Source organism: Myxocyprinus asiaticus, chromosome 13 (assembly GCF_019703515.2).
Source record: "Myxocyprinus asiaticus isolate MX2 ecotype Aquarium Trade chromosome 13, UBuf_Myxa_2, whole genome shotgun sequence".
Classification (NCBI taxonomy): Eukaryota; Metazoa; Chordata; class Actinopteri; order Cypriniformes; family Catostomidae; genus Myxocyprinus; species Myxocyprinus asiaticus.
In genome coordinates, this window is record NC_059356.1 from 41,883,241 (window position 1) to 41,910,661 (window position 27,421).

At 37.4% G+C, this 27,421-nt stretch overlaps 1 protein-coding gene across 7 annotated transcripts in view; it reads right to left on the bottom strand.

Annotated features, from left to right (window-relative positions):
- Positions 1-27,421, bottom strand: part of LOC127450308 (histone acetyltransferase p300-like) — a 54,420-nt gene that overhangs the window by 11,538 nt on the left and 15,461 nt on the right. For 2 of the 7 annotated variants that reach the window (XM_051714289.1, XM_051714295.1), the window contains exons 5-19: positions 25,814-25,948; positions 24,481-24,708; positions 21,927-22,035; positions 21,682-21,813; positions 21,437-21,554; positions 18,938-19,109; positions 16,613-16,690; positions 16,407-16,495; positions 16,005-16,157; positions 12,883-13,341; positions 11,595-11,816; positions 11,237-11,399; positions 10,866-11,017; positions 5,994-6,233; positions 1,051-1,139 (exon numbers count right to left, since the gene is read on the bottom strand). In XM_051714289.1, coding sequence (XP_051570249.1) covers positions 1,051-1,139; positions 5,994-6,233; positions 10,866-11,017; positions 11,237-11,399; positions 11,595-11,816; positions 12,883-13,341; positions 16,005-16,157; positions 16,407-16,495; positions 16,613-16,690; positions 18,938-19,109; positions 21,437-21,554; positions 21,682-21,813; positions 21,927-22,035; positions 24,481-24,708; positions 25,814-25,948 — 2,539 coding nt within the window. The remainder of the gene's footprint in view (positions 1-1,050; positions 1,140-5,993; positions 6,234-10,865; positions 11,018-11,236; positions 11,400-11,594; positions 11,817-12,882; positions 13,342-16,004; positions 16,158-16,406; positions 16,496-16,612; positions 16,691-18,937; positions 19,110-21,436; positions 21,555-21,681; positions 21,814-21,926; positions 22,036-24,480; positions 24,709-25,813; positions 25,949-27,421) is intronic. The other 5 variants (XM_051714294.1, XM_051714292.1, XM_051714291.1 and 2 more) reach the window with 5 other exon arrangements.

The following is a 27,421-nucleotide window of genomic DNA, read 5'->3' on the forward strand; positions in this document are numbered from 1 at the left end:
TTTAAATGTGTCAGTACTTTTGGGTGAATATTTAATGTAATTTCTTTCTTCATATTTTTTAATAATTTCAAAATATTTTAAAATTTGTATTGTTTAATATTTTTCATTTTTTATTTCTATATTTAATTTTATTTTATTAATTACATTTTTGAGATTCACCCTAAACATTTCTATAGAATGCAAGTATAATGTTCAGATTCAGTCAAATTTTGCCAATGGCAAAATTCTGGCAAAAAAATAACAAATGGCAAAATTTTTCACAAAGGCTATCAAATCATGGATTAACTGGGGAATTTTGCAATGCTTTTCACAAACACATTAGAGGAAGAGCAATGCTATTGTTTTGGTACTTAGTTTTTTGTTTTGTTTTTTAGAACATTGCCGTTTCATGTTCACTGCTACCAACTGAGATAAACATCACAAACACTCCAACGAATGCATCTGCCAATGAAGTTAATTGTAAGAACATGAATGTAAACATCAAAACAGGACAGATTTTGAGACAATCATTTAAAGCAGACCCTCTTTAAAATGGCCGTTTGAAAATCAGAAAGAGAGCAGAGATGTGAAATGTGGTCTATTGTGCCACGGAAAGTCAAATAAACAGGCCTGAAATTCAACAACACCCTGAGGTGGGAAATATGTGCTCATAGCAGAATAGCATTTACATTTTTACAAAGCATATGAAAGAAAACTTATCACATCAAGATCTAATAACTTTTAAAATACTTACCTGGCTACTTTTCCATACAATTACACAATGTACAACGAGAGTGTGTGTGTTAAACTGTCTTTAAACAGAGTAGTTTAAACTGTCCTATACCCTATAACTTTACTAAGTTATTATATAATAACTTGCTTCTGTCCATATGCAAAATATAGATCAAAATTGTATTCACTTTTTAAGTGCAAGTGGTTATTCATGCACTAAGATTCTGGATAGCCATATGCACAGATTTGAGAAAGATTGTGGGAGGTTCCTGGGTGTTCTTAAGATAAGGGTACAAGTGATTATATCTACAGTGTGAGAATAGTGTGTATAATACTGACCTGTTCTGGTAGCTGAAGTATGCAGCATCTCGAGGGATAGTACACAGCTGTTTGCCATAACAGCAGAGAGTCTGGGGAGAAAACTCCAACTGAGAGACAAAGAAAAAGAGGGATAGAGAATCAGAGATTACAAGAAAGAGAGAGGGATATCCAATTACATTTCCAATCATATTAAAGCATGTGAAGTGGCATGTTTATAACACCCCATGTTCAATAAATAATTAAATTTGCTACTAAAAACAGTAATAAAAGGAAAGTGCTGATAGATCCAATAACATTGATATAAATACATTTTTTTCCACAATATTGCATTGATTCAGGGGTCTAATGTTTCACAATTTTTATTCATCTACAGTATTTGTGTATTCATTTGTCCTACAGTTCAATAATGAAGAAGCAGACCCTCTAAATAAATGCAAACTCTGAGACCGCTACTTTTCAGTGCGGTCGGAGCCGACTGCGTGGAGAGCGAGAGATTAAAACTGAACCTTCAGATTCACTCTCTCTCTCAATCTCGATCCATTCATGATATTGTGAACACGCTTCACGGTACATTGAATTGTGATGCACGTATCGCAATATGTATCGTGTTGTGAGGTACCTGCCGATAAATCTAGGGTCTGGAACCAAGATCGGGTTCCATAAAAAAAAAAAAAAGAAAAAAAGATCCAGACGATTTTTGTGACTTTGGGTTCCATTGACGGTTCTCGAACATGCATTCATCTGCCAGTGTGGCCAGAACACAAAACAAAAACAGTCTGTGTAGTTCGATTCCCAAACAAATTAATCTTATGAGTCTACAGTGCAAAACATAAAGCACTACCTTGTTGTTGATATGACAATGTGAAGTCAAAGACACAAATGATCAGTTTTCAAATATTAATGAATTAATAAAATTAATACAATATTTTAAAGGGATAGTTCACCCAAAAATGAAAATAATCTTTTCCTTTGAAGAATCACTTGACAGCTTCCTAACAATGCGTGTTTATGGCGCTGGATACCAGTGAGACGCTCCAAACGAGTCCGTCTGAGGCATTCAGATGCACATAGAGCGACAAATAAAAATAGTGCAGACAGAATGCAAGAACACGCACTGTGAGAACTCAATGCAAAACAGATTGCTGTCAACTGTAGGCTTGTTCAATGATGAGAATAAAACAAACAATATTGAGTTCTTAAGCCAATTTTTATGTTGTCTAACCAATGCTTTATTCGTCTGCCACAATAATGCAATTAATTTCAAACTGAATTTCAATCCATATTATATATTTATTATAGGGAGGGTAGAGTCACATGGGGTAACCTCCTCGTGGTCACTATAATGTGGTTCGTTCTCGGTGGGGCGCGTGGTGAGTTGAGCGTGGATGCCGCAATGGATGGATCACCGTGGCAATGCGCTCAACAAGCCACGTGATAAGATGCGAGGAAGCAGCTGGGATTCGTCCTTCGCCACCCGGATTGAGGCGAATCACTACGCAACCACGAGGACTTAAAAGCGCATTGGGAATTGGGCATTCCAAACTGAGTGGAAAAAATAAAAATTACGATCTTTAATTTCCGACGCTATATGCAAATAAATCAGTTGACTTCCGTAACTATGCTAATGCCCGGCAGCTAATTTAAAAGATGTGATTTATTATTTGTTTCCATGTGAACTTACCCCACGTGCAGGTATGTGTGTGTGTGTGTGTGGGTGCTGTCTATTTTTCCCATTTGGGCATGTCATAGTTAAGATATGTTCATGCACGTCAGCTGCATTTCAGTATTTAGGTTTCAGTTTCTTCAGCAATCTGCATCAAACAAATGGGAAAAAAAAAAGTTCTGTCTCTCCTATAACATGCATACATTACTTACTTTTATTTATTGCGCAACGCGAGCGTATGCAAATACTCGGTAGCAGCCGTTATGTTTTTTCCCTATGCTGACGTAGTGCTGTTTGGCCGGAGCAAAGTTCACATATGTGGCTTGAACAGCCAGATGCATTTACACTTGACCAAGTTTTTTCTAGAATGCTTGGTCTTTTCATTATCAGAAAGCACACATGAAGTGACCAAGTGTAAATACCCCTATAGACGTGCATAAACAAAACACGGCGATTCTGTCGTCAGCAGCTAACTAAATATTGCCAGACCATAATACACCTCTGGTAGCAAAAATAGCAAACACAAAACGGGTTAAACCGGTGGCATGCTTGTTTCTTGTTCACAGGTGAGAGACGCTGCAATGTTGCTATAGTTATCACTTGTCATTGCAATTGTGGGAGACAATCCTGTATTCCGTACAAACATGGAATGAAAATTTATGGAATTCACTCCAGCATTTAAATGTGACTGTCACTCCTTACATTTTGTAGTGTGTACTTGGCCTATGTGTAGTTTTATTATGTTGGCTTCATCAAGCCAACATAATAAAACTGCATTTCTGCAAAAATATGCATTTCTTATTTGGAACCGTTAAGGAACCAGAATCGTTAAGAGGAATCGCACGTTAAATACCTTGTAATTCCCATCCTTACCTAAATCACAAAAAAAAAAAAAAAGAAAAAAAAAAGAAAAATTATTATTATTATTCATGCGTGGATCATTCAGCTTGATCACTGTATTATGCACTGCATCATGTACAAACACTTTCCCAGAATGTTAATTAAATATTGACCCTTCAAACATCCAAGCACTCGAGGTCATGCTCCAGGAGTGGAACAGGCACAGTGTGAATTACAGGGGATCTCAGACCCCAGGAAGGAACCAGAGACCCCCGGAAAGCTATTTTGCAAATAACTTGATTGAAGTCTTAGCCAATAAAGATTTGAATAGATCCCTTCCTCTATTGACTGTAACTCCACCTCAGCACACGTTTCAAGCCCTGTAACTCCATGCTTCAAGCCCTTGCAAAACCCCATTCCCTCTTTATCATCTTCCCATGAATTGTAATAGTGATCATTTAGAAATAGGGCTGAATCGATTAGTCAACGCTATCGACAACGTCAACAATAAAAAAATCGTCGACAAAAATTTTCATTGTCAAATAGTCGTTTGATGCCATTTAACGTAACATGAGATCATACAAAACTCTAATGATGACACGCGAGAGCAGCACTGCAGTTCACGCCTGACTGAGGAGAGGAAGAAAACACAGCTCACAGTCCAGATGCACTCTAAACTTTCCAAACAGCTTCAGGTGATGTAGATCGCAAAGTATGAGGGAAATATACAAAAATACCAAATAAGTAAATACAGAAGCACTCCCGTTGTGGAATAAGCAGAGCCAGAGCTGCCGCTCCGCTGAAACAAAATTCGCGTGTCGAGCATCTTTAAAGGAAACACCCCAGCGTTACATCTTTAATACAGTTATATTTAATGCGTTATAGCTTTATTAAAGTTCAAATAATAAGGAAGCAGGTCATGTAAATAACTACAAACTCCGAAACTGGCATTTCTCTGTGCGGTCAGTACCTCTTCTATGATTTGCACGAATGTCCCGATCTAAGGGGGAGAGACTGAAACTGCACCCGGCTGATGCACACTCTGTCGCAGGGACGCTCATCCCGAGTGGGCACGCTTAATGCAGCTAGATTATAACGTGATGGCTCACGACTTATTGTATCATAATATAGTATATGTGTCACTGCGCATTTCTTATTGTGAAGAGAAATGGCAATATGCAGCTTTATTAACAAGAAAGAATTGTTTTTTTTTTTTGTGAGTTAAAGATTGATTGAAGTGAACAGAAAGGTGAGAGAGGGTAGTCTTCGCCCCATTATACACTGCAACAAAATATGTTTTTGATTTGGCTTGTTTTCCAATACAAATATCTAAAACTCCATTAAAACAATGTACATTTACTTTAGCAGCAAAACTGCAGAAGAAAAAATTGTTTTCTGAGAATGTTGAATATAACGTAAAAAATACAAATATTTTAAAATATCTAAAAATCCTTTAAAAAAAGAAGCATTCACCTGAGAAGCAGCATAAAAGATATTTAGACTTGCTTTTAGAGAATAGATCTTGAATATAAGTATATTTTGTCTTTACTGCACTCGCAGAAGTATAACCAAATGAAAAAATACACTTATATACAAACTTCACTTATATTTAAGATACATTCTCTTAAAGCAAGTCTAAATATCTTATATGTTGCTTCTCAAGTAAATGCATTTTTAGACAATTTTAAATGGAAAACAAGACGAAAACACTTGATAACAATAAAAAAAATTGTGAATTTTTAAACTTAATAAAAAGTTTTTTTTTCCCTTTACTTCAGTGAATGTCATTTAGAGATATTTTTAAAAGATGATTTTGTCATCTTTATTATTAGTAAGCATGTTTAATACAAAATGTCTGGCACAAGCTGAATAATCGGTTAAGTGCAAATGATTAATCGTTGCAATAATCGCCCGAATAGTCGAATAATCGTTCTAATAATCGTTAGATTAGTCGATTATCAAAATAACCGTTAGTTGCAGCCCTATTTAGAAATAGAAATATATCTTTATGATCAAAGCGGGTGTACTAATTAATGCCGTGTATTGTATCGCGATACTTTTTCTCATGGTGTTGTATCGAAACTGTATATCCCTGTATCCAAATTTTTGCTGTGCTTTCAGAATCATTTCTATGAGATGCAGATTGAAACTGAACCCACATAATTAACTCCTCTCACAGACGTGCTGGGTCGATAACACGAGTATGGCACAGTTTCATTTGCGATATAATTATAATATCGTGATGTATCGCGATATATTGAATCATGACATATGTATCGCAATAAATACCGTGAGGTGGTTGCCAATTTCCAGCCCTAATTTTGAAAGATAAGGGATTCCCTATCAAAATCTAACGATATCTTCGAACATGACTCATTCAATACAATTTTCAGAGCTGAAATTATCAGTTTTGGAAAACGTGCACTATGCAACCCAAAATGTGCAACACACAACTCACCTTCCTTCCACAGCAATACCCCAGTTCCTGCATAACAGGGTCGATTTCCTGTTCAAACACCTCTGCTAGTTTGGAGCAGTATTTATACACCCGCGACGTCTTCCTGTTGTACAGCCAAGCGTTATTGAGCATCAGCCACACGTCATCCACGTACTGCCAGGGCTCCTGGTACTGACCCGTGTCCAGCTTACGCTTGATAGTGGACAAGTCCATCGGGCTCTTTACTATGTCAAAGTAGTCCTGGAGGAGAAAATCCAGACCACAAGAGAACATGACAGACACGACATTGATTGCAGGGGAAGATCATCCATGTTGTCATCAACATCATCATGGTCGAGAAGGCGGCAAATTGAAGGATGAAGATCAAGATCATCAGGTCAAAGAGAGAAGTTCCAGTTGGATGGGGTGAAGGATGTTGTGAAGGAGGGACCGTCCAGTGCGTTGAGAATCGGGGGGAGAGAAGAGGGTGCGGGGGGACAATGTTGAGCACTGTAGAAAAGGTTCACATGCACAAACAGAGAAAACCGTAACAGACTCCCACTGCCTCACTCAAATCTGTACCCCATTTCTCTTTTACACACACACACACAAACAAACAAACAAAAACAAACAAACAAACACACAACCATCTGGGCCAGCAACAATGATGACAGACTGAAGGACTGAGGTGGCAAAGATATCGAAACATTGTATGGTATTGTATTCTTACACAAACTGTTAAGAAATGCCCAAAAAATTATATTCTGCAATGAAATGGAGCCACTTTTTCAGACCATAAAGACTTTTTGCATGGGGATATTATTTTTATGACAACAAAGCGCATTTAAACCTTCAACTATAACTTAGATTAGATTATTTAAATTGTAAAATACATTTGTAAGAATCATGACATCATGGTAATATTTGTTGCACTAAATTTAATTTGTGCTGATTTTCACTCAAATTTGACACTTTTTGTCACTACTATTTTATTTCACATTTTAGTAATGATTATTTAGAGTGGAAATGTGCTAACTTATGAAAATAATGTCATAACACACACACACACAAAAAAAAATTATGGTCTTTAAAATAGGCTTTATTTTCTTTATGCAAATCTGTATTTGTTATTTTTTCCTTTTGATTTTGTGGTGCAATATGACCTGGACATTTCTTTGAGAGATTCACCCAATATTCATTAGGATTGTCATTCCTTGCTCAGTCATCATTTGTGATTCTCAGCTCAGAAACTATACAAAATATTAGCTAAATCTTTGGAGCAAAAAAAATTAAAAAATAAAAATAATTCTGCTACTGGTCTGGTAGAATAGTTTCATATCTGGATGCAGAATTAATTCGTTTGGCCAACTAAATGAATTTGCTCTTTTAAACTTGCAGTCTAGGTTGGCAGGGTAAGGGTTTAGGGTACAGTAAGCTGAGGTGAGTGCAAGATGGGTGATATCATCACCGACACATTAAATACAGCATTTACATCACAATTCATAGCGGGATTCACTGCTCTAAGTGCACTACCAACTGCACAAATCAACGAAACAGTATAAATACAGTCATGACTTCAGGCGTTGACCCCACAGTATTTAGATTGTGTGAAGCATAGAGAGTCAATTAAAAAGGAAATGATTTAATTAAGATCATTCTAAAAAGGTGTTGCTATTAAGGCTATGTGATACTGAATATTTAATTTGATTAATACAATTTGATTAAAATTAACCAACATTGTGAATATCGCAATGATGTTAATGTACTTTGTATTAAGCCATTAAGTTTCCAAAAGACTGCCATCAATTACTCCGGAGTATAAGTGAGATGAGACGGCGATATATTTTTTAAAGGGATAGTTCACCCAAAAATGAAACTTCTCCCATCATTTACTCACCCTCATGTCATCCCAGATGTGTATGACTTTCTTTCTTCTGCAGAACACAAATGAAGATTTTTAGAAGAATATTTCAGCTCTGTTGGTCCATTCAATGCAAGCGAATGGTAGCCAGAACTTTGAAGCTCCAAAAAGCACATAAAGGTAGCATAAAAGTAATCCACAAGATTCTAGTGATTTAATCCATCACCTGAAGTGATCCAATCGGTTTTGGGTGAGAACAGATGAAAATGTAACTAATTTTTCACTATAAATCTTGACATCAGCAGTCTCCTTGGCAATCATGATTACAGTTCGATTACACTTCCTAAAGCGCCATCTAGCACTCTTCGCATGTGTCAAGAACTAGGAAGTGTAATCAAGCTTGAAATCATGATCATGCCCAAAGGCTGCAGTGGCAAGACGTAAACTGCAAAAGGAGAAACATGTTTGTCAGTTCTCACCCAAAACCGAGTGGATCGCTTCAGAAGACATGGATTTAACCACTGGAGTTGCATTGATTACTTTTATGCTGCCTTTATGCGCTTTTTGGAGCTGCAAAGTTCTGTTCACTATTCACCTGCATTGAATGGGCCTACAGAGCTGAAATATTCTTCTAAAAATCTTTGTTTGTGTTCAGCAGAAAGAAAGTCATACACAATCAGTTCTCATGAACTCTTTGTTTCAGTGAATCAGTTCGAAGCACTGATGATTCATTAGAAGTCCCTGCAAGATATTGGACATGCTTTAAAATGTTTTAGTAAAAATTATAAGCAAAAATTGCTCTATTTTCATATTGGTGTATATCAAAAATTATTAAAAATGTTGTTCAACCGAGGAATATAGTGTGTAAAAAACATGCCTTGATCATTTAAAACTAGAGTTTTTTTTACTGTAATTTACTGCATTTATACTGTCGGATTCTACTTGGCAACAATGGCTGTTGTCAAAACAATACATTCTTATTAAACCGAATCATGGTTTAAAAAAAATTCAGAACCAATAGGCAGACATGCATATAAATAATATTGTCAAAATGCTAAACAAAATAAAGTCTTTTATTTTTTTGCTATATCTCCCTGCCCTTAGTTGTCATAATTTGAGCAGAGCACTGCAGTTTGAGGTTTTAAGAGTTGTCAGTTCAAGAGACGTGCCAATCAAAAATACAGATCTGGACTGCAGGCATCTTTCAGTCACCACCATCATCTGACAGTGCAACAAAACCATCTAATAAACCGGTCTATTAAATTAACAAGGCTTTTACAATGATGGTGACTTCATCTATGTTCACATAACCATATTTGTCCTTATTAGAAGCGGATCACAAATCATACAATGGGGACTACGCCAAAGCCTGGACAGACTGAGGTGTTTGAACCAAATATTGGTCTGGGATCAGTGAGGAATTAATATAACAGGGAGTGACTGAATCAAGGATCAGATAGAATAGAGCCACTAAATGGTATATACAAAAAATAAGTCTGAAGCTCGGTTACTTAATATCTTTGCTTTAAGCACCTGAAATCCATTGTGACCCAAGTGGATTTGATATTTATTTACTGTTCCTTACTGAACGTGTCTTATTTCACATCTCCATCTGACCCCTTCTGTTCATTTCATTTTAATATCAAACAGCTCTTTTTGTCTGTATTGTTTGCTTGGCACACCTCAAATGCACCCAGTGCCTCATTTAACCAAACTGCTGTTAAAGCAGCAAAATAACCAGAATAGCAGGAAAATCATTTTCATTTCAATAAGTCAATAATGATCAGATCTTAATATATAAATTTATAATCTGCTATGCTGGTTAAATAATAATTTGGTTGGCTGTGACTCTGGGGTTAAAATAACTGTGACGATTGGTGAGCTTGGCTAAAGGCTCTAAAATAAATGTAACATTTTTCTAAACTACAATGGCTGGGGGGCCTGGGTAGCTCAGCGAGTAAAGATGCTGACTACCACCCCTGGAGTTCACGAGTTAGAATCCCAGGGCGTGCTGAACGACTCCTAAGCAAACAAATTGGCCCGGTTGCTAGGGAGGGTAGAGTCACATGGGGTAACCTCCTCATGGTCACTATAATGTGGTTCGCTCTCGGTGGGGCACGTGGCGAGTTGTGCGTGGATGCCGCAGTGAATAGCGAGAAGCCTCCACACGCGCTATGTCTCCGCAGAAATGCGCTCAACAAGCCACGTGATAAGAAGCGCGGATTGACTGTCTCAGACGCAGAGGCAACTAAGATTCGTCCTCCGCCACCAGGATTGAGGCGAGTTACTAAGCCACCACAAGGACTTACAGTGTATTGGGAATTGGGCAATCCAAATTGGGGAGGAAAAAAAAAAAAAAAATACAATGGCTAAGAGTTCATGGCTAATGAATTACAGTCACAGTCCTGAGTTCAAGCAGATGAAAATAAGCAAAAGAAAGGTGAAGTTAAAATGTGAAAAGGGAGAAAATAAGGCAGTCGGCTATAAAACTGTTTAGATGTTTCACTGACTGGAGATCTTGATGCCCAACAACCACAAACATTTAATATTGGTTGCCAATTGGTTTCCCAATCAAAAACTGCCAGCTCATTTTCTCCAATGAATTGATGTATTATAAAATATTATGAACTATTTTGCTGGCACCACAATTCAATAAACCTCAAAACCACATTCAGTTCTGGTAAATTGCTTACATTTTTAAGTTAATTAAAGCTAATGTCTTGTGGACTCTGCATCAAGTGGAGTCTAGTTAAAGCAAGTCTCATGCTTTGGATTATAATTGTCCATCTATTTGACAAGAATCGACCACAAGAACAGATGTTCATAGACTGCACTGCCTTCTTTTCGAACTTGGTTGACAGAAACGCTACAGAGGCAAGCTTGCAACGTCTCTCTCTCATTTCAACACACAAGCACAGACATACGACAGCAGTCAGAAGAGAGAGACAGGGAAAAAAGGTAAAGAGTAATGAGACTAGAACTAAAAAGCGCTAGGTCGTTGTAGCATAATGCGTGTCAGCGCAGGCCCTTACCAGGTTAGTTTTGTTACTAGTTCGAATACGTACGGGTATTCCCAGTAACTGGGGGTCCACTGGCTGCCGGAAGGGCAGCGACTCGGGATCCTGTCTGTACAGAGCTTCCAGAGTGGGCATTAATGCTTGGCGGAGTTCGTCGGGCTTAAAGACTGACGTAGTAGAAGGAAGAAGTGAAAATAAGCAGATCAGTAGACATTCACATGTATTTACATACATGTAAATAAAAATGTACAGCCTATAAATAGAACTAGGGCGTCACTAAAATTCACAGGTTTTGAATGAATGTTTGAATAAACAGGTAGCATTTGAATGTTTCTGGCTAGTTTACTGTCTGGCTGAAATGTGACTTGTGTTTGCTTAAATCCTACCTTTCTTCTTGCTTTGTGTGTTTGCTGGGGTGCTGTTCGGTCCCCCTGCCACCTCTTCCTCATTTGGCTCGGTCTTCACCTCCGGTTTCTTGTCTTCTTCTGTCGACCCGGTCGATGTTTCCATTGGCTCAGTCTTACATTCATCACCTCCAGACTCCTCTTCCTTTATGCATCAGACCATTCAAATTAAAATCATAGTGACCAATCAAGACAAAGATGAATAAATGGATAAACTCAAACAAATGGTGTCAGAAAAAATTGAGCAGTTTTACATATATTTATATGAGACAAAATATATATTTTTATGTTTGTTTGAGATTGTCAGTCTGTTTTTGTAAATGTAAGTTTTCCCACTCACCTCTGGTTTCTGCTCTGTCTTAATTTCGCTCTCCATGGCAGCCATTTTCCCTGAGGCCCTTTCCTCTGTCTCATGGTCATCCTCTTCTTCCTTGACCTCAGTTTTGGGGTCAAGTGAAGCGGTGGGGTCAGATGATGTTAGATGTGAGCCAGGGTTGGCACTGCTGACTGAGGCAGGGGTCGATGCCTGACCGTCTGCAGTCAGAGATGATTTCTGAGATAGCTGAGGAGTGGGACAGAACAGCGGACTAAGTGAGAACTTATAGTAAATTATAGTAAAAAAGGAACAGCCAATAAAGAGCAGAGTATGAGAACAGTCAAATAAATGAGTCATAAGGAACAGCCAAAACAGAACAGCAGAGCGAGAGAGAACAAGCAAATAAGAAACAAAAGACAGAAGAAACAGACATTGAGCAGTAAAGAAAGGACTGTCTATAACAAATAAACGTCAAAAGGAACGGTCAACGATGAACAGCAGAGAAAGAGAGAACAGCCAAATAAATGAGTCATAAGAAACAGACAAAACAGAACAGCAGAGCGAGAGAGAACAAGCAAATAAGAAACAAAAGACAGAAGAAACAGACATTGAGCAGTAAAGAAAGGACTGTCTATAACAAATAAACGTCAAAAGGAACGGTCAACGATGAACAGCAGAGAAAGAGAGAACAGCCAAATAAATGAGTCATAAGAAACAGCCCAAACAGAACAGAACAGCAAAGCGAGAGCGAAATGTCAGAAGGAACTGCCAATGCGGAACAGCAGAGTATGAAAAAACAGCCAATGAGAACAAGTCAGAAGGAACAGCCAATAAATAAATAAAAAACAAAGAAAAAGATCAGCCAAATAAAAAACAAGAGTCAGAAAGAACAGCCAATATGGAACAGCAGAGCAAGGGAGAACAGCCAACGAGAAACAAGAGTCAGAAGGAAGAGCTGATAAAAATAAAACAGCAGAAAGAGCAGTCAATGAGAAACAAAGAATAACAGCCAATAAAGACAACAAAGCATGAACAGCCAAATAAGAAGGGTCAGAAAGAACAGCTAATAAAGAACAGCAAAATACTTAGAATACTTTGAGGAACAACGGAGGAAAGCAGCCACCAAAACAGAGTAATTCACAGCAGATCCAAACAAAAACAATAAATGAAGGATTAATGGAGATGGTGTAGACTTAAAAACAAAAAAACAGCTGCTATCAATCTCAGTAGTACGAAGAGCTTATGAGTCGATGCGAGGGTACAACAAGCAGAAAAGCCTAAACAAAAACATGCTTGATTGCAGAATACTCACTGGAGAGTGTGGGTGTGCACAAAGCCCGTGGGCATTCTGGGAAGGCACAGTTGACGCTAGCCCCGTATGGGGGCCTCCGGTGGCTCCGCCCCCACGCGGCGACTGCTGCAGCGGACTGGCTTTTTCTGAGCCCACCCCCTGTGCCATGGAGGGCAGCTGTGTAGCAGGTGGGGCCATAGAGGATGAAGAAGTGGGGGTGTGGGGTTGGGGGGTCTGGTTTCCCGGCAACTGCGGGGGCGTTAAGTGCGGGGCAGGGGTAGGGGTGCGGCTGCGTACAGGAGAAGGGGAGTTTTGACGTAATGGAGGACAGTGTGCGTGCAAGCCCGACTGTTGAGCAGGTGGAGGGATGTTGGACGGAGGCCCTTGAGGGCCTACAGCAGCTCCAGGGCTCAAGACAACTGACTGGGACTGAGCTATAGGACTACCGACTCCCAGAGACGGCGGAGTGGACATCTGATTCTGAGACAGAAAAAGAGACAAAGAAACACTTAACTGTGTGATAATACTTTTAGGCTGGGTGATGCATTGAATATTTACAATATATTTGCAGTGATTTTGTTGGTGAAATAAAATTAAGCACTGTCATGAATAACATGGTGATCTTAAGGTGCTTACTTGGCCATTAAGTTCATTTGAGTAATCACATACAGCGTTGTAGCAACTCATAATGTAATAACTGCACATAATGTAATAAGTATTATATTATCAATGTAATAAAATGTTCATAATGTAATAATTCAAAACATAATAAAATCTTGAGTTCATAATGTAATAACTGTTTTTACATTATGAGAAATGTATTACATTATGAACCCACCAAAAATTTCAATTAAAATGTAATAATTTTATCATATTGTAATAATTTTCATAGTTTCCTTTTTAAGGCATAAAATAAATTGGTATTTCATTTCAGTACTTTTTAAAAATCTAAATCTAGTCTTAAACTACCCACGAAATGCATCAGATTTAAATATTCAAGCATTTGTTATTATTTTTATTATTATTATTATTAATAATAATAATGTTGTTGTCGATGTTATTCTTATTATTGTACTTCTAATATATATAAATAAGCTAAAGACACTTTAGTTAAGAGGATATTAAATGCTTTTCAATTTGACAATGAAAAAGTATACATACCGTACTTAAAAGTAGTATTGGTACTCATTCTGAAAAATAATGGTTTCAGGACATCCCTAGTTAGCAGCAAATCTGAGCAGGCTCTTTTTAGTGAATCAAAAAGACTTCTGAATAATTAGGAGCTGACTGAATTAACTGACTCACTCCAAATAAACCTACTGTTACTGTGTTATGTGTGCTTAAAGAGCACCTACATACAATATATTTTTTCATCTACCAGCCACCTTGGCTTGTGGGCTAAAAAGTTTATTTCGGACCCTGTGAATGTACATCTGAGGGCACGTTGAAAGATACAGTACAACTTACATTCACATACGTCTCTCGTGCGTACACCTAAGGTGTTTCAACCACAGGAAGATGTCAGTATAACAGCATGTGAAGAACTTGAAGAACTTGTCAACTAACATTACCTCAGGAAGATTTAGACAATAATGTCCTTAGCTCGTTAGTACGAAAAATTAAAAGCTTCTCTATAAAGAAACATATCGCTACAATTATAAATGCATTATACATTTTTGCAGAATATAAATGTTATTTTATATTCAAAAGTTTTCTCAAAAGTTATGACAGCCATTTAAATGATTATATCTCAACAATTATTAGAAATGTAATAATTACATCATAGAAAGCTGAAACTTTTTTTTATAGTTCACAAATGTAGCCTAATAAGCCTACATTTCTTTTAACGTAATAATCTATTAAAAAAAAAAAAGAAACGTATTACGTTTTGTGCTCATAACTTTATTATGCTGAGAGAAAGTTATATTGTAAATATTGTTTCATTTATTCCAGCGATGCTGAGTTTTTTTTAATCAAATTTAAGACTTTTTCAAGACCTGAACAAATCAAATTAATACCGTATTCCTATATCAAAACAAACCAACACAATCTCAAAATAAATCATGTATCACAGACTCTTATTTAAACAGGCAGGGGCACACATTCAACATGGCCTTAGCATTGCTTATCAGTAAAACAGGGGTACGCTATATGCAAGTTTAAAAATACTGAAGGCATGTTTTCCACATAAATATCAAACTAAAATTGGTCTGTATACCATTATATAAATAGATACAAATTAGAGGTTGACCAATAGATTTTGCTGATATGATAATGTGTTGATAGAAAGGCAATTAATCTGCCAATAGCTTTTAAAATTGGTAGCCTATATGAAACGTTCTTAGTCTTTCCTTCCTGTGATGGGGGCAAGAGTCCAAATTGAACTAAATACCAGATGCAGTTTATGGTGCAACCAAAATACCAATTACCAGGGGGGTAATTATTTAATCAGATCATAATCTTTTGAAGTTTGATAGTCACATTAGGTCATATCAAGATTCCTGTCTTTCCACCTCCAAATTTAAGACCTCTCTAAATCATTTAAGATATTTAAGGCTTTTTATGACCTTAAATTTTGGAAAACTGAATTTAAGACATTTTAAGACTTTTAAAGGATCTGGGGAACCCTATATTCATTATGTGCTGCCATTACATTATGAACAGTGATTACATTATAAGTTGATACAGTGTGTTCATAATGTAAACACATTTCTCATACAATAACCTATGACGTTATGCAAAAAACATCATTACATTATGAGCTCAAGATTTTATTACATTGAGAAAATTATTACATTACAAACATTTAATTTCATCAATAATGTTATACTTATTACATTATGTGCAGTTATTACATTATGAGTTGCTACAAGTGTTAATGGATTTCCTCATTTAGCACTGTATGTTTTTTAAATGTTTAAATAAAATTGTAAGTACTTGAATATTGCCTTTCATACATATTGGCACAAAAACTGTCAGGATTATATTGTCTTTAAAAGGGGTTATTAAAAACTGTACTTAAATAAGGTCTAAAGAGCAAGCAAAACCAACTGTAATCTATTATTGTGTAATCAGACAGGCATTAGAGACATAAAATCATGCTGAGTCATATAAAGTAAATATTTTAATGTGTAATAGCTGACCTGCGGCATGGCTCCCTGCCTTGCAGGCTGATTCAGGCCAGCCGCACCCTGGCCCAGTCCAGCACCTGTGCCTGGAAACTGGTTCTGCATGTACTGGTTTTGTAACTGGGTTACATTGGGTTGAGCCATTCGAGGTGCTCCCTGCATACCCATCTAAAAATAAAGAATAAAGATGCCAAATAAACACTTGATATCGGATCCACAAACAAGCAGAAATTAAATGCTGATTCGACGATAACCTGAATAACTAAGAAGCTTCTAGGACTAGAAAAGTTCGCATTTACACCTGCATTGAAGTATTTTAATCGATGAAAAGTATCAATGAAAATGTGTATTACACATTAGTTTTATTACGCAGAAATCACCCTAAATGTCTAACACACAGACCACTCTTAAGTTTACCTGATTGAGATTTGCTCCCACTGGCAGGGGCGGCGTTACTCTTTGACCCATTGGCTGCTGCATCCCCACCTGAGCAAACTGATTTATACCTGCACAGGAGAAAGAGTCACACCTGAGACAAACACACTAATGTTTATTTATTTACAGATGTTCTACAAAAATGTGTGCTTTAACTACAAGCCATTAAGTGAGTGCATATGTCACACCAGCAGGATTCTGCATTCTGTTGACCATCTGGTTTGGTCCAGTGGCTTGAACGAGGGATGGATCAGAATGGGGACCATCTATGAGAGATTCATTTACAAGACCATTCGTTACAACTACTTCACACAATAAAAAAAAAACAGTAGCAACGTATTCCAACTGTGTGTGCATTTACAATAAAATTTTACATGGCTTGTTTCCAATACTTTGTCAGGAGAATAATGAGTTACAATTACAGTGGTCATAAAAGTATTTGGACATTTAAAGGGATAGTTCACACAAAAATTTAAAATTCTATCATCATTAAACACCCTCATGCCATCCCAGATGTGTGGAACTTTCTTTCTTCTGCAGAACACAAATTAAGATTTTTAGAAGAATATCTCAGCTCTGTAGGTCCATACAATGCAAGTGATTGAAGCTCCAAAAAGCACATAAATGCAGTATAGAAGTAATCCATATAACTCCAGTGGTTTAATCAATGTCTTCTGAAGCGATATGATAGGTGTGGGTGAGAAACAGATCAATATTGTCCTTTTTTACTATAAATTAAAAAGTTAAATATTGATCTGTTTCTCACCCACACCTATCATATCATTTCTGAAGACATGGATTTAACCACTGGAGTCATATGGATTACTTTTATGTTTCCTTTGTCATTTTTGAAGCTACAAAGGTCTGATCACCATTAGGGCTGTCAAATTAAAATAAAAATGTTGAATATTCGTCAAATTTAAGAAAAATACGCACATTCGAATGCTAAAACTGCGCATTCGAATTTTGGATGTGTGCCAAGCACTGGCGATGACTTCAGACTGATTGCATTCTTGCGCTAAAAAAGGCTAGATGAAGTGCAACAAAATACAGTTTAACAGAAACCAGGTGTCTCGAGACACGTTTTAAAGTTCTTTTTAACTTAACACTGGCATCTACAAAACAGTGCTCCTGCACGAGACGCAGAATAAACAAAAACAAAGAGAAACAAAGACATTCGTCTAGCGCGTTTACATAGAAAAACAAATGGTAAACTGGATGGTTGCAAAAGCGTTCGGTGTGAACAGCACCTTATATTAGGTGGAGGTCTTTGGCTGTTGTGTCTTGCTCACTTATCAGCATTTCTCAGATTAAGTGATGGATTTGTCTGTAAAGGAGTTCAAGAAATGTGTGTCTCGAGATCCTCGTGTTCTGTTCCTTTCTGTCTGTTTGAACAGCCCCTGACCAGGGATCACAAGCCGCTTTACCACGAGTTCAGCCAGACACCACTGCTATCTGGGAATAATTCTACCCTACATACAGCGGTAATTCATGAAGAACACTGTGGTATATCGCTGTTATTATGAAGTTTGAGTCTGTGGTAGTATATACAGATATACACAGAACTGCCTATTGAAGCGTTTCCCCCCTCGTTTTACTTTTGATTTAAAATTTGAGAATATGAACCGACTAAAACTATATTTTTTATTTTATGCACTTTAGTTTAAAATTGAATGTTTTTTTAACAGCCAGGAATGTTCTTTGCAATAATATAACACTGTGCTGTATGGTTTTATGTATTCAATGTGCCCTCTTGTGGACTAAGGAAATAATGTCAATTTAAAAAAATCAGCTGACTTTAAAATTCAAATTTAATTCTAATTTAGAACATTTTTACAGTAAAAATTCTAATTTAGTTTCTCTGCCAAATTGACAGCCCTAATCACCATTCACTTGTATTGTATGGAACTACAGAACAGAGATATTTTTCTAAAAATCTTCATTTGTGTTCTTCAGAAGAAAAAGTCATACACATCTGGGATGGCATGAGGATGAGTAAATGAAGAGTAAATGAATTTAAGACACACTTAAAAAAAAATGCATTGCTATAGACAACAAAATATCAAACCAAATGGGAGACATTTTCTCAGAACTAACTTCATTTTTCTTAGTCATTTTTTAAATTACTTTTAACCAACTTGTGGCAAGGTGATTTTAGTGGATGTATAAAGTCAGCTCCCCTCAAGTTCACTCAGGTGTCCTAGCACAGTTACCTCAGGTGTAGTTCAACACATCAACTATTAACATATTCCACAAATATTTGATAACCAGAAGGTGTCTTCATGTTGAGCAGTATATCTATTGTTTTTTTTAATAGATATACTGCTCTTGTTTTGCTTGAAATATATGCTTGTGCCACTAGTCTTTAAAATAAAATGTCAACTGATTTGATATTTTATCATCTAATGCAAGTCATTCATAAAAAAATTTTTTAGAGTGCTTTAAGTGTCCAAATAGTTTTTGGGGTCACTGTATGCAGGGTATGCATGAAAAAGGTATGTAAGTATACATACTGGGCAGCTGTGCCTGATTCATGCCGGCTGGTAGGGCTTGAGGTAGGGCACTGTTGGGCATGCCGGGTTGGGCCGGCATCATGCCCTGCTTCTGCAGTCTGGTTCTCCTCTTCTCCTCCAGCTCTTTCTGAATCTTATAGATCTTCTCTGCCAACAAGTGGTAATACTCCGCCTGGAAGAGATACACACTCATGAGGCAAAGACTTACAGATTCATAAAAGAGGGATGTCAAGTTCTCGCATGAACATGCAAGCCACTGTGAACGAGCTTCTCTCATGGTGGTCCTGAACAAGCAACAGACATCAAGATTTTCACTGAAAAAAAAAAAAAAAAAAGACTGAAAATTTGGGTTGTTTCTCACTAAAACCTATCATATGCCTTCAGGCCTGTTTACACATGCAGCGACAAAGCAACATGATCTCACTTTAAGGGATAGTTCACTCAAAAAAGAAAATTCTCTCAACATTTTCTCACCCTCATGCCATCCCAGATGTGTAGGACTTTCTTTCATCTGCTGAACACAGATTTTTAGAAGAATTTCTCTGCTCTTTTGGTCCATACAATGTAAGTGAATGGGTGCCAAAATTTTGAAGCTCCAAAATCCACATAAGGGCAACATAAAAGTACTCCAGACAACTCTGGTGGTTAAATTCATATCTTCTGAAGTGATAAGATAGGTGTGGGTGAGAAACTGATCAATATTTGAATCCTTTTTCAAATTCTCTTCCCTGTTCAGTCAATCTCCACTTTAACTTTCACATTATTCTTCTTGTGTTTTTCATATTCTTCATGCATATCGCCCCCTACTGGGCAGGGGGGATGACTTAAATTACTTAAATATTGATCTGTTTCTCAGCCAAACCTATTAAATCACTTCTGAGGACTGGATTTAACCACTGGAGTCATATGGATTACCTTTATGCTCCCTTTATGTGGATTTTAGAGCTTCGTAAATCTGGCACCCATTCACTTGCACTGTATGGACCTACAGAGCTAAAATATTCTTCTTAAAATCTTAATTTGTGTTTTGCAGAAGAAAGTCATAAACATCTTTGACGCCAGGAGGGTCAGAAAATAATGAGAGATTTTTCATTTTTGGGTAAACTATCCCTTTAATTTTAATGAGAGCTGGCAATTTCCGGCGGCATGAGCAACAGTGACCGTTGGCGGCCAGATCTGGGCGTGTCTAGTGACTTCGGAAAGCTGAGAAATGTTCAACTTTATACAAATGAGGAGCTACTTTCGGCAACGACTACTAATAAGTGTGAAGACAGTGTCAGAGAAGCTCATGTCATCTACCTCCTGTGAGATAACGGGGTTGAGTGCATTTAAAATTTCTGTGAGAAATTTCACTGTTCTATAAGATTTGTCTGTAACCACAAAGAAGAATACAATAAAAAATTATGCATGGAAAGTTTCAACAGAGTTTGATTTGCACATTGATAGATTGTTCATCTTGTTAATGATATGATGCAATGAGCACTGCTGCAGTTTATATAAAAACACTCTTCCCAGCAGAATTTTCATTTTTAGTGACAAGAAGACTAATTTCACATAAAATTAGAATAACATCTTAGTTTTACCAGCAATATGTCTCATCTGTGATCAGATTTTCAAAAGATATGGCCATACGTGCAGTCAACCAATGAAACTAGAGTGACAGATTTTGCCAATACGATAAATAAAGTGGTATAAAAAGGCTGATAACTGATTAATCATTCAATTTATAGAACAAATGCTTAGTCTCTCCTACTTTGACAGTCATAGACATAGAGGCTACAAAAGTCCAAAATGAATAAAATTCCAGAAGCAGTTTATTTGTTCAACCAAAATCCCATTATAAACAAGAAAAACGAAGATGTGGTGCATAACACAGGACTTTGATCTATAATAAGCCCAAAATACACTTAAAGCGATAGTTCAAAATTCACTGTAGATATAGATTTAAATAGATTTCGATTTATTTCACTTCTAGAGGCCGCTGTTATACTGTAGAATCAAGCCATTCTGACTGTAGAAGAGGAGGAACACTTGACAACTATCGGCATAGGTTTTTGCAGATAAGTGATAGTTTTAAAAAGAACTATCGGCACAGATTAATCAGTAAAACCGATATATCAGTCTACCTCTACAAGTAACATGAAGTGACTAGCGACAATGCAATAATGTCGCTGCATTTGTGACGCACAGGCTGCATGGACTACTTCCATGATACTTTTGGGTCCTTCTTTAAACTTTAAAGTGGGGCACCAATGCCATTATACCGAAAAGATGGACTGCAATATTAATTGAAACACACTGAAATGTTCTGTATATGCTGTAATGACATGAAGGTGAGTAAACTGACAGTTTTTATTTTTGGGTGAACTAATTGTTTAACTGTACTGCTACATTTACAAACCACAACAAACTCTGCTTCGGTGTTTGGTTTTTAAATGGTAATAAATCAAAGATTCTGACTGAAATTTAAAGACGAAGTGTGCATGCGTGTGTTCTCACCCTGCTGTTGGCAGATTCGTACATGTCGCCCTCCACCTTGCGTGCATAAGCTACAAGATTCTCCATCCGCCGATCCTTCAGTGCTGCAGGGTCTGGAGTGGGAAAGATAGCCTGCACACTACTCACACACACACAAACATAACACACGTGAATAAGAGCGAGCAGACAAACTTGGTATAAACAACAAACATCACCATCACAATTCCTACATAAAACTGCAGACCTTGTGTGAATCAGTCACTCACAGTTTGTGTACGAGGTGATTGCGGAGGTCTTGTGTGATGTCTTCGTGCCAGTTCTTCCTCATTCCTGCAGAAGGGGGAGTGGCTGTCGCTGCAGAAGCCATATTACCAACACCTGAGCTGTCATTCATCAGACTGACAGATAGAGAGAGAGAAAGATCATCATGTTAAAAATAATAGTGTCTGACTCCATACAGAACAATCAAGGCTGCAGTGTTGGTCCACCAAGCTCCAGTGATGTTCAGTACCTCTGTGCAGTCATATTTCTGTGCATCATGCCATCTGGCAGCATTCCAGGATGCTGGTTTGACATCTGTGTGCTGACTCCACCATTCACTCCCATTGGATTCCCACCTGCTGGGACACACAGTATAAGACATTATACACTGCAAGTAGTCGTTTAGTGGACACTTTTATCCAAAGCAACTTAGAATACACTCATTACAGGAACAAGTGTCTTGTCTAAACGCACAATGGTGACAATTCATAAAATGAACCTAAAACCTTTTGTTACCATCTTTAATTTTTGATTTGTTTATTGAGGCTTTCAGTCAGGTACAATCATAGCATTACAGTTTGCAATTATTTAACAATCCAAGCTAAATTAAATTAAGATATCACATAATATCACAAAGTGCCTCATATATAGAAAGAAACTATATACATCCAGGGAATTGTTCATTATGTCCATATAGGTGTATATATAGAAGTACAATCATACAACTTGTATTTGAAAAGGTAAATTATGTTTTATCCCAATTCCACGTAGCTACCTTGTCCCTACTTATTCATTAACAAAATCAATATCATCTCTCACTTGTGATACATATGTAACCCATTTTTCCAGGAAGACATCTTTTTGCAAATTGACACAAAGTAATTTTTTCCATCAGGTATATCTCTGCTGTTACATCAATCCAGTCGGTACTGATGTAAAGTCGGTCTTTCTTGTTGTGGCCATTTCCGTGTAATTGCTTTTTTACTGGATGCTAACAGTTTGCCCGTCAGATATTTGTCTAAAGGATATTAAATAGCCGAAAATAAAGTGTTTTGCTTTGTTGGAGGATGTCTGTTCTAAAAATATTCTCAAGGGCTATCCATATGTCCCCCTAATATTTTTGAACATTTGGGCATTGCCAGAAAATATGGTAGTGGTGAGCCTCTAAACATCCACAGTTTCTCCAACATCTTGAGAGGGTTTCATTATATTTGGCTGTTTGTTGTGGTGTTTTAAAGAAACGTATTATGTTTTTCCAACAAAATTCTCTCCATATCAATGATTTAGTAGAGCTCCACTGAAATTTCCAAATGGTAGTCCATTCCTCATCTGTGATTTCCATTGCACTTTCTTTTATCCATCTTTTCTTAAGATATGTTTTTCTGAATTTGTCTTCATATTCATGAGGCTTTTATATATTTGTGCAATGATCTTATATTTTACTCTAGACATATATACTTTTATTAATAATTCTATGGGTTTAGCGTGCTCCTCATTATATCTTTCAGTTCCTGGTCATAAAAATTTCTTATCTGGAGGTACCTATAAAAGTCTTGTTCATCAAGGGGAAATTTTTCATTTATTGATTGAAAGCTTAAAATTTCACCCTGTTCTATTATAGTGCAATATGCGGTGATTCCGCTTCTCACCCAAACTTTAAATCTACTATCCATTTTATTTGGGGGGGAAATCCAAGTCACATGCTATCCACTTAAATGTTTTAATCTGCCTTGATGGCTCATTTACTTTTATCATTGTTTTCCATACTCGTAAGGTAGCTTTCATCCAGGGGTTGTTTATATCATCGATATAAGTTTGTAGTTTACTGTCTGCTAATATTGCTGGGGTAGGGACATTTTTTGAAATGTACCTTTCTATGGTTTTCCATGGAGCTCTGTAGTGAGGGTCACACCATAATACCACCGTCCTAATCTGTGCTGCTATGTAGTAATCTTTTAGTTAAGTAAGCGCCCAGCCACCCTTATCTTTAGAAAGTTGTAATGTTTTTTTCCCCTTGCCATATAAATCGTGATCGTATCATATCCCATTCTGCAAATTGTTTCGGGGATATCTCCACAGGAAGTGTTTGAAACAAATATAAGTATCTTGGTAAAATATTCATTTTGACTGCTTCTATTCTTGAGCTCAGTTTGAAGAAAGGTATTAGATTCCATCTATTTAAGTCTTCTCTCATTTTTCCAATGAGAGGCCCATAGTTCTTCTCATGTATGTCTAATATATTCTTTGTGAGGTTAATTCCTAAATATTTGATTTGATTTGATTTTTGTGTGCCATTTCAATTATTTTATCTGGGGGGTTATAATCATATGCAAACATTTCTGTTTTATCGATATTTAATTTGTAACCTGATAAAGGGCCTGAGTTTTGAAGCTGTCTCATAAGTTGAGGCAAGGAGTTGGATCAGACAGATAAATTAATATGTCATCTGCATAGCATGCTATTATATGTTTCGTCTCTTTGATAAAAATAACTTTAATTTTTTTCATCTTGTCTAATACTTTGTATTAATGGCTCTAAATAGTGCAAAAAGAAGAGGGGACTGGGGGCACCCCTGTCTGGTCCCTCTCTCTAGTCTAAAGTAAATGTCTCTGACAGGGAGCCATTGATTTTAATGCTTGCTGTCGGGGTGTTGTATAATGCTTGGATGCTTTTTATTATCGGCAAAATCCACTATCGGTCGACCTCTAATTTCTACACATGGTTATCAAAACAATGTCAGTGGAGAATTTTTTCTTCTCCCAGAAGTTCAGTATCAGGGACCTGACGTTTCTGAAATCTCTCACCCATGTTGTTGAGTGTCTTCATGCCAGGTTGAGTGGGTACAGAGCTCTGCTGATTCTGATTGGTTGCTTGGTTGCCCTGGTAGGTGAGTCCGAGCGCAGCGTACGCCCTTTCGATGGAGCTTGGGTCTATCTGACTAGGCGGGTTCAGGTTTGGGGCTGAAGGCTGGCCACCAGGCAACGACCCCCCTAACGGACCACCCATACCCATACCAGCTCCTCCCAAAAGGGCTAGATAAAGAGAGAAAGACAGATGGGGACATACAAAAATATCTAACCACCCTTTTTAAAACAAATGAAAATAAGTAATCTTGAGTTTTAGGCTCATGGCCATGAGTGATATTCTGTGAAATACGTAAACTCTGACTGGCCCAAAATCTGCAGACTGGAGCCGACGGGCACTGACTCGGCCTGCTTTGCAAATCGCTATGTGTAATCTAGCCTTCAATGTATTTTTCGTGTTCAATACAAGTTAAGCTCAATCAACAACATTTGTGGCATAATGTTGATTACCACAAAAAATGATTTAGACTCGTCCCTACTTTAAAAAAAAAAAAAAAAAGCAAAAATTGAGGTTACATTGAGGCACTAACAATGGAAGTGAATGGGGCCAATTTCTGGAGGGTTTAAAAGGCAGAAATATGAAGCTTATAATTTTATAAAAGCACTTACATTAATTCTTCTGTTAAAACTTGTGTATTATTTAAGTTGTTCAAATTGTCATGTTTATGGTCATTTTAAGGTTTTAGGGTTTCCGGTGTTACGTTGTCATGGCAGCAAAGTTATAAAATTGGCTATAACTTTATACAGAAAAGGTTAGTATATGATTTTATCACACTAAAATCATGTTAACACACATATTGTTTACATCTTGTGGCTATACTTTTGAAACAGTGAGTATTTTAACGTTTACAGAGTGGCCCCATTCACTTCCATTGTAAGTGCCTTAATGTAACCCAGGTTTTCCTTTTTTTAAAGAAAACTAGGGACAAGTCGAAATAAATTTTTGTGGAAATCAACATTATGCCACAAATGCTGTCGATTGAGCTTAACTTGTATCGAACCGGGATACTCCTTTTGGGCCTTATCATCAAGGTTATTTATATATGTGGTTTGATGCTTTTATTGTCTTATGCAGCTCATAAGTGTAGCACGGCTGCGAGAAGTAATGAAACCATGTCTCTAGGTGCTGTACTGACACTTCTATGGCAACTGATGTAGATATACTGGACATTAACTACACTGTCTGAAGAAACTGATCCGATGTCATTGCTTATATAATGAGGGTGCAAACAGTCAGTCCTAAAGATTTGAGCATTTCTATGTGTGAACTCACATTGCTGGTTCCTTTTGTCGCCGGCGCTCTTGAGCGGCAGGCAGACGGGACAGTCGTGCCGCGTGCAGTTCTTCCAATGAGAGATGATCTGCCTGGAGGAGGCGCAGTGAGCCACTGCATAGGAACACACACACGCTAGTAAGATGCCATGTTAGTGTGGGAAGATAAAACATGAAAGAGTGAAAATACGGAATGGAGAGAGTGACAGGCAAAGTTCAGAATGGAATATTAACATACTACTTACTGCCCAGCATGTATTGTAGACAGCCTACTGTTTTTTGTAAATAGTTTGAAAATATCCAATATGTAATGATAACTGGTTCAAACCATAGTTATATTGTTGTCACATGACCTCACTACATTGCATATACAGGTGCATCTCAATAAATTAGAATGTCGTGGAAAAGTTCATTTATTTCAGTAATTCAACTCAAATTGTGAAACTCGTGTATTAAATAAATTCAATGCACACAGACTGAAGTAGTTTAAGTCTTTGGTTCTTTTAATTGTGATGATTTTGGCTCACATTTAACAAAAACCCACCAATTCACTATCTCAAAAAATTAGAATACATCATAAGACCAATAAAAAAAAAACATTTTTAGTGAATTGTTGGCCTTCTGGAAAGTATGTTCATTTACTGTATATGTACTCAATACTTGGTAGGGGCTCCTTTTGCTTTAATTACTGCCTCAATTCGGCGTGGCATGGAGGTGATCAGTTTGTGGCACTGCTGTGGTGGTATGGAAGCCCAGGTTTCTTTGACAGTGGCCTTCAGCTCATCTGCATTTTTTGGTGTCTTGTTTCTCATTTTCCTCTTGACAATACCCCATAGATTCTCTATGGGGTTCAGGTCTGGTGAGTTTGCTGGCCAGTCAAGCACACCAACACCATGGTCATTTAACCAACTTTTGGTGCTTTTGGCAGTGTGGGCAGGTGCCAAATCCTGCTGGAAAATGAAATCAGCATCTTTAAAAAGCTGGTCAGCAGAAGGAAGCATGAAGTGCTCCAAAATTTCTTGGTAAATGGGTGCAGTGACTTTGGTTTTCAAAGAACACAATGGACCAACACCAGCAGATGACATTGCACCCCAAATCATCACAGACTGTGGAAATTTAACAGTGGACTTCAAGCAACTTGGGCTATGAGCTTCTCCACCCTTCCTCCAGACTCTAGGACCTTGGTTTCCAAATGAAATACAAAACTTGCTCTCATCTGAAAAGAGGACTTTGGACCACTGGGCAACAGTCCAGTTCTTCTTCTCCTTAGCCCAGGTAAGACGCCTCTGACGTTGTCTGTGGTTCAGGAGTGGCTTAACAAGAGGAATACGACAACTGTAGCCAAATTCCTTGACACGTCTGTGAGTGGTGGCTCTTGATGCCTTGACCCCAGCCTCAGTCCATTCCTCGTGAAGTTCACCCAAATTCTTGAATCGATTTTGCTGGACAATCATAAGGCTGCGGTTCTCTCGGTTGGTTGTGCATCTTTTTCTTCCACACTTTTTCCTTCCACTCAACTTTCTGTTAACATGCTTGGATACAGCACTCTGTGAACAGCCAGCTTCTTTGGCAATGAATGTTTGTGGCTTACCCTCCTTGTGAAGGGTGT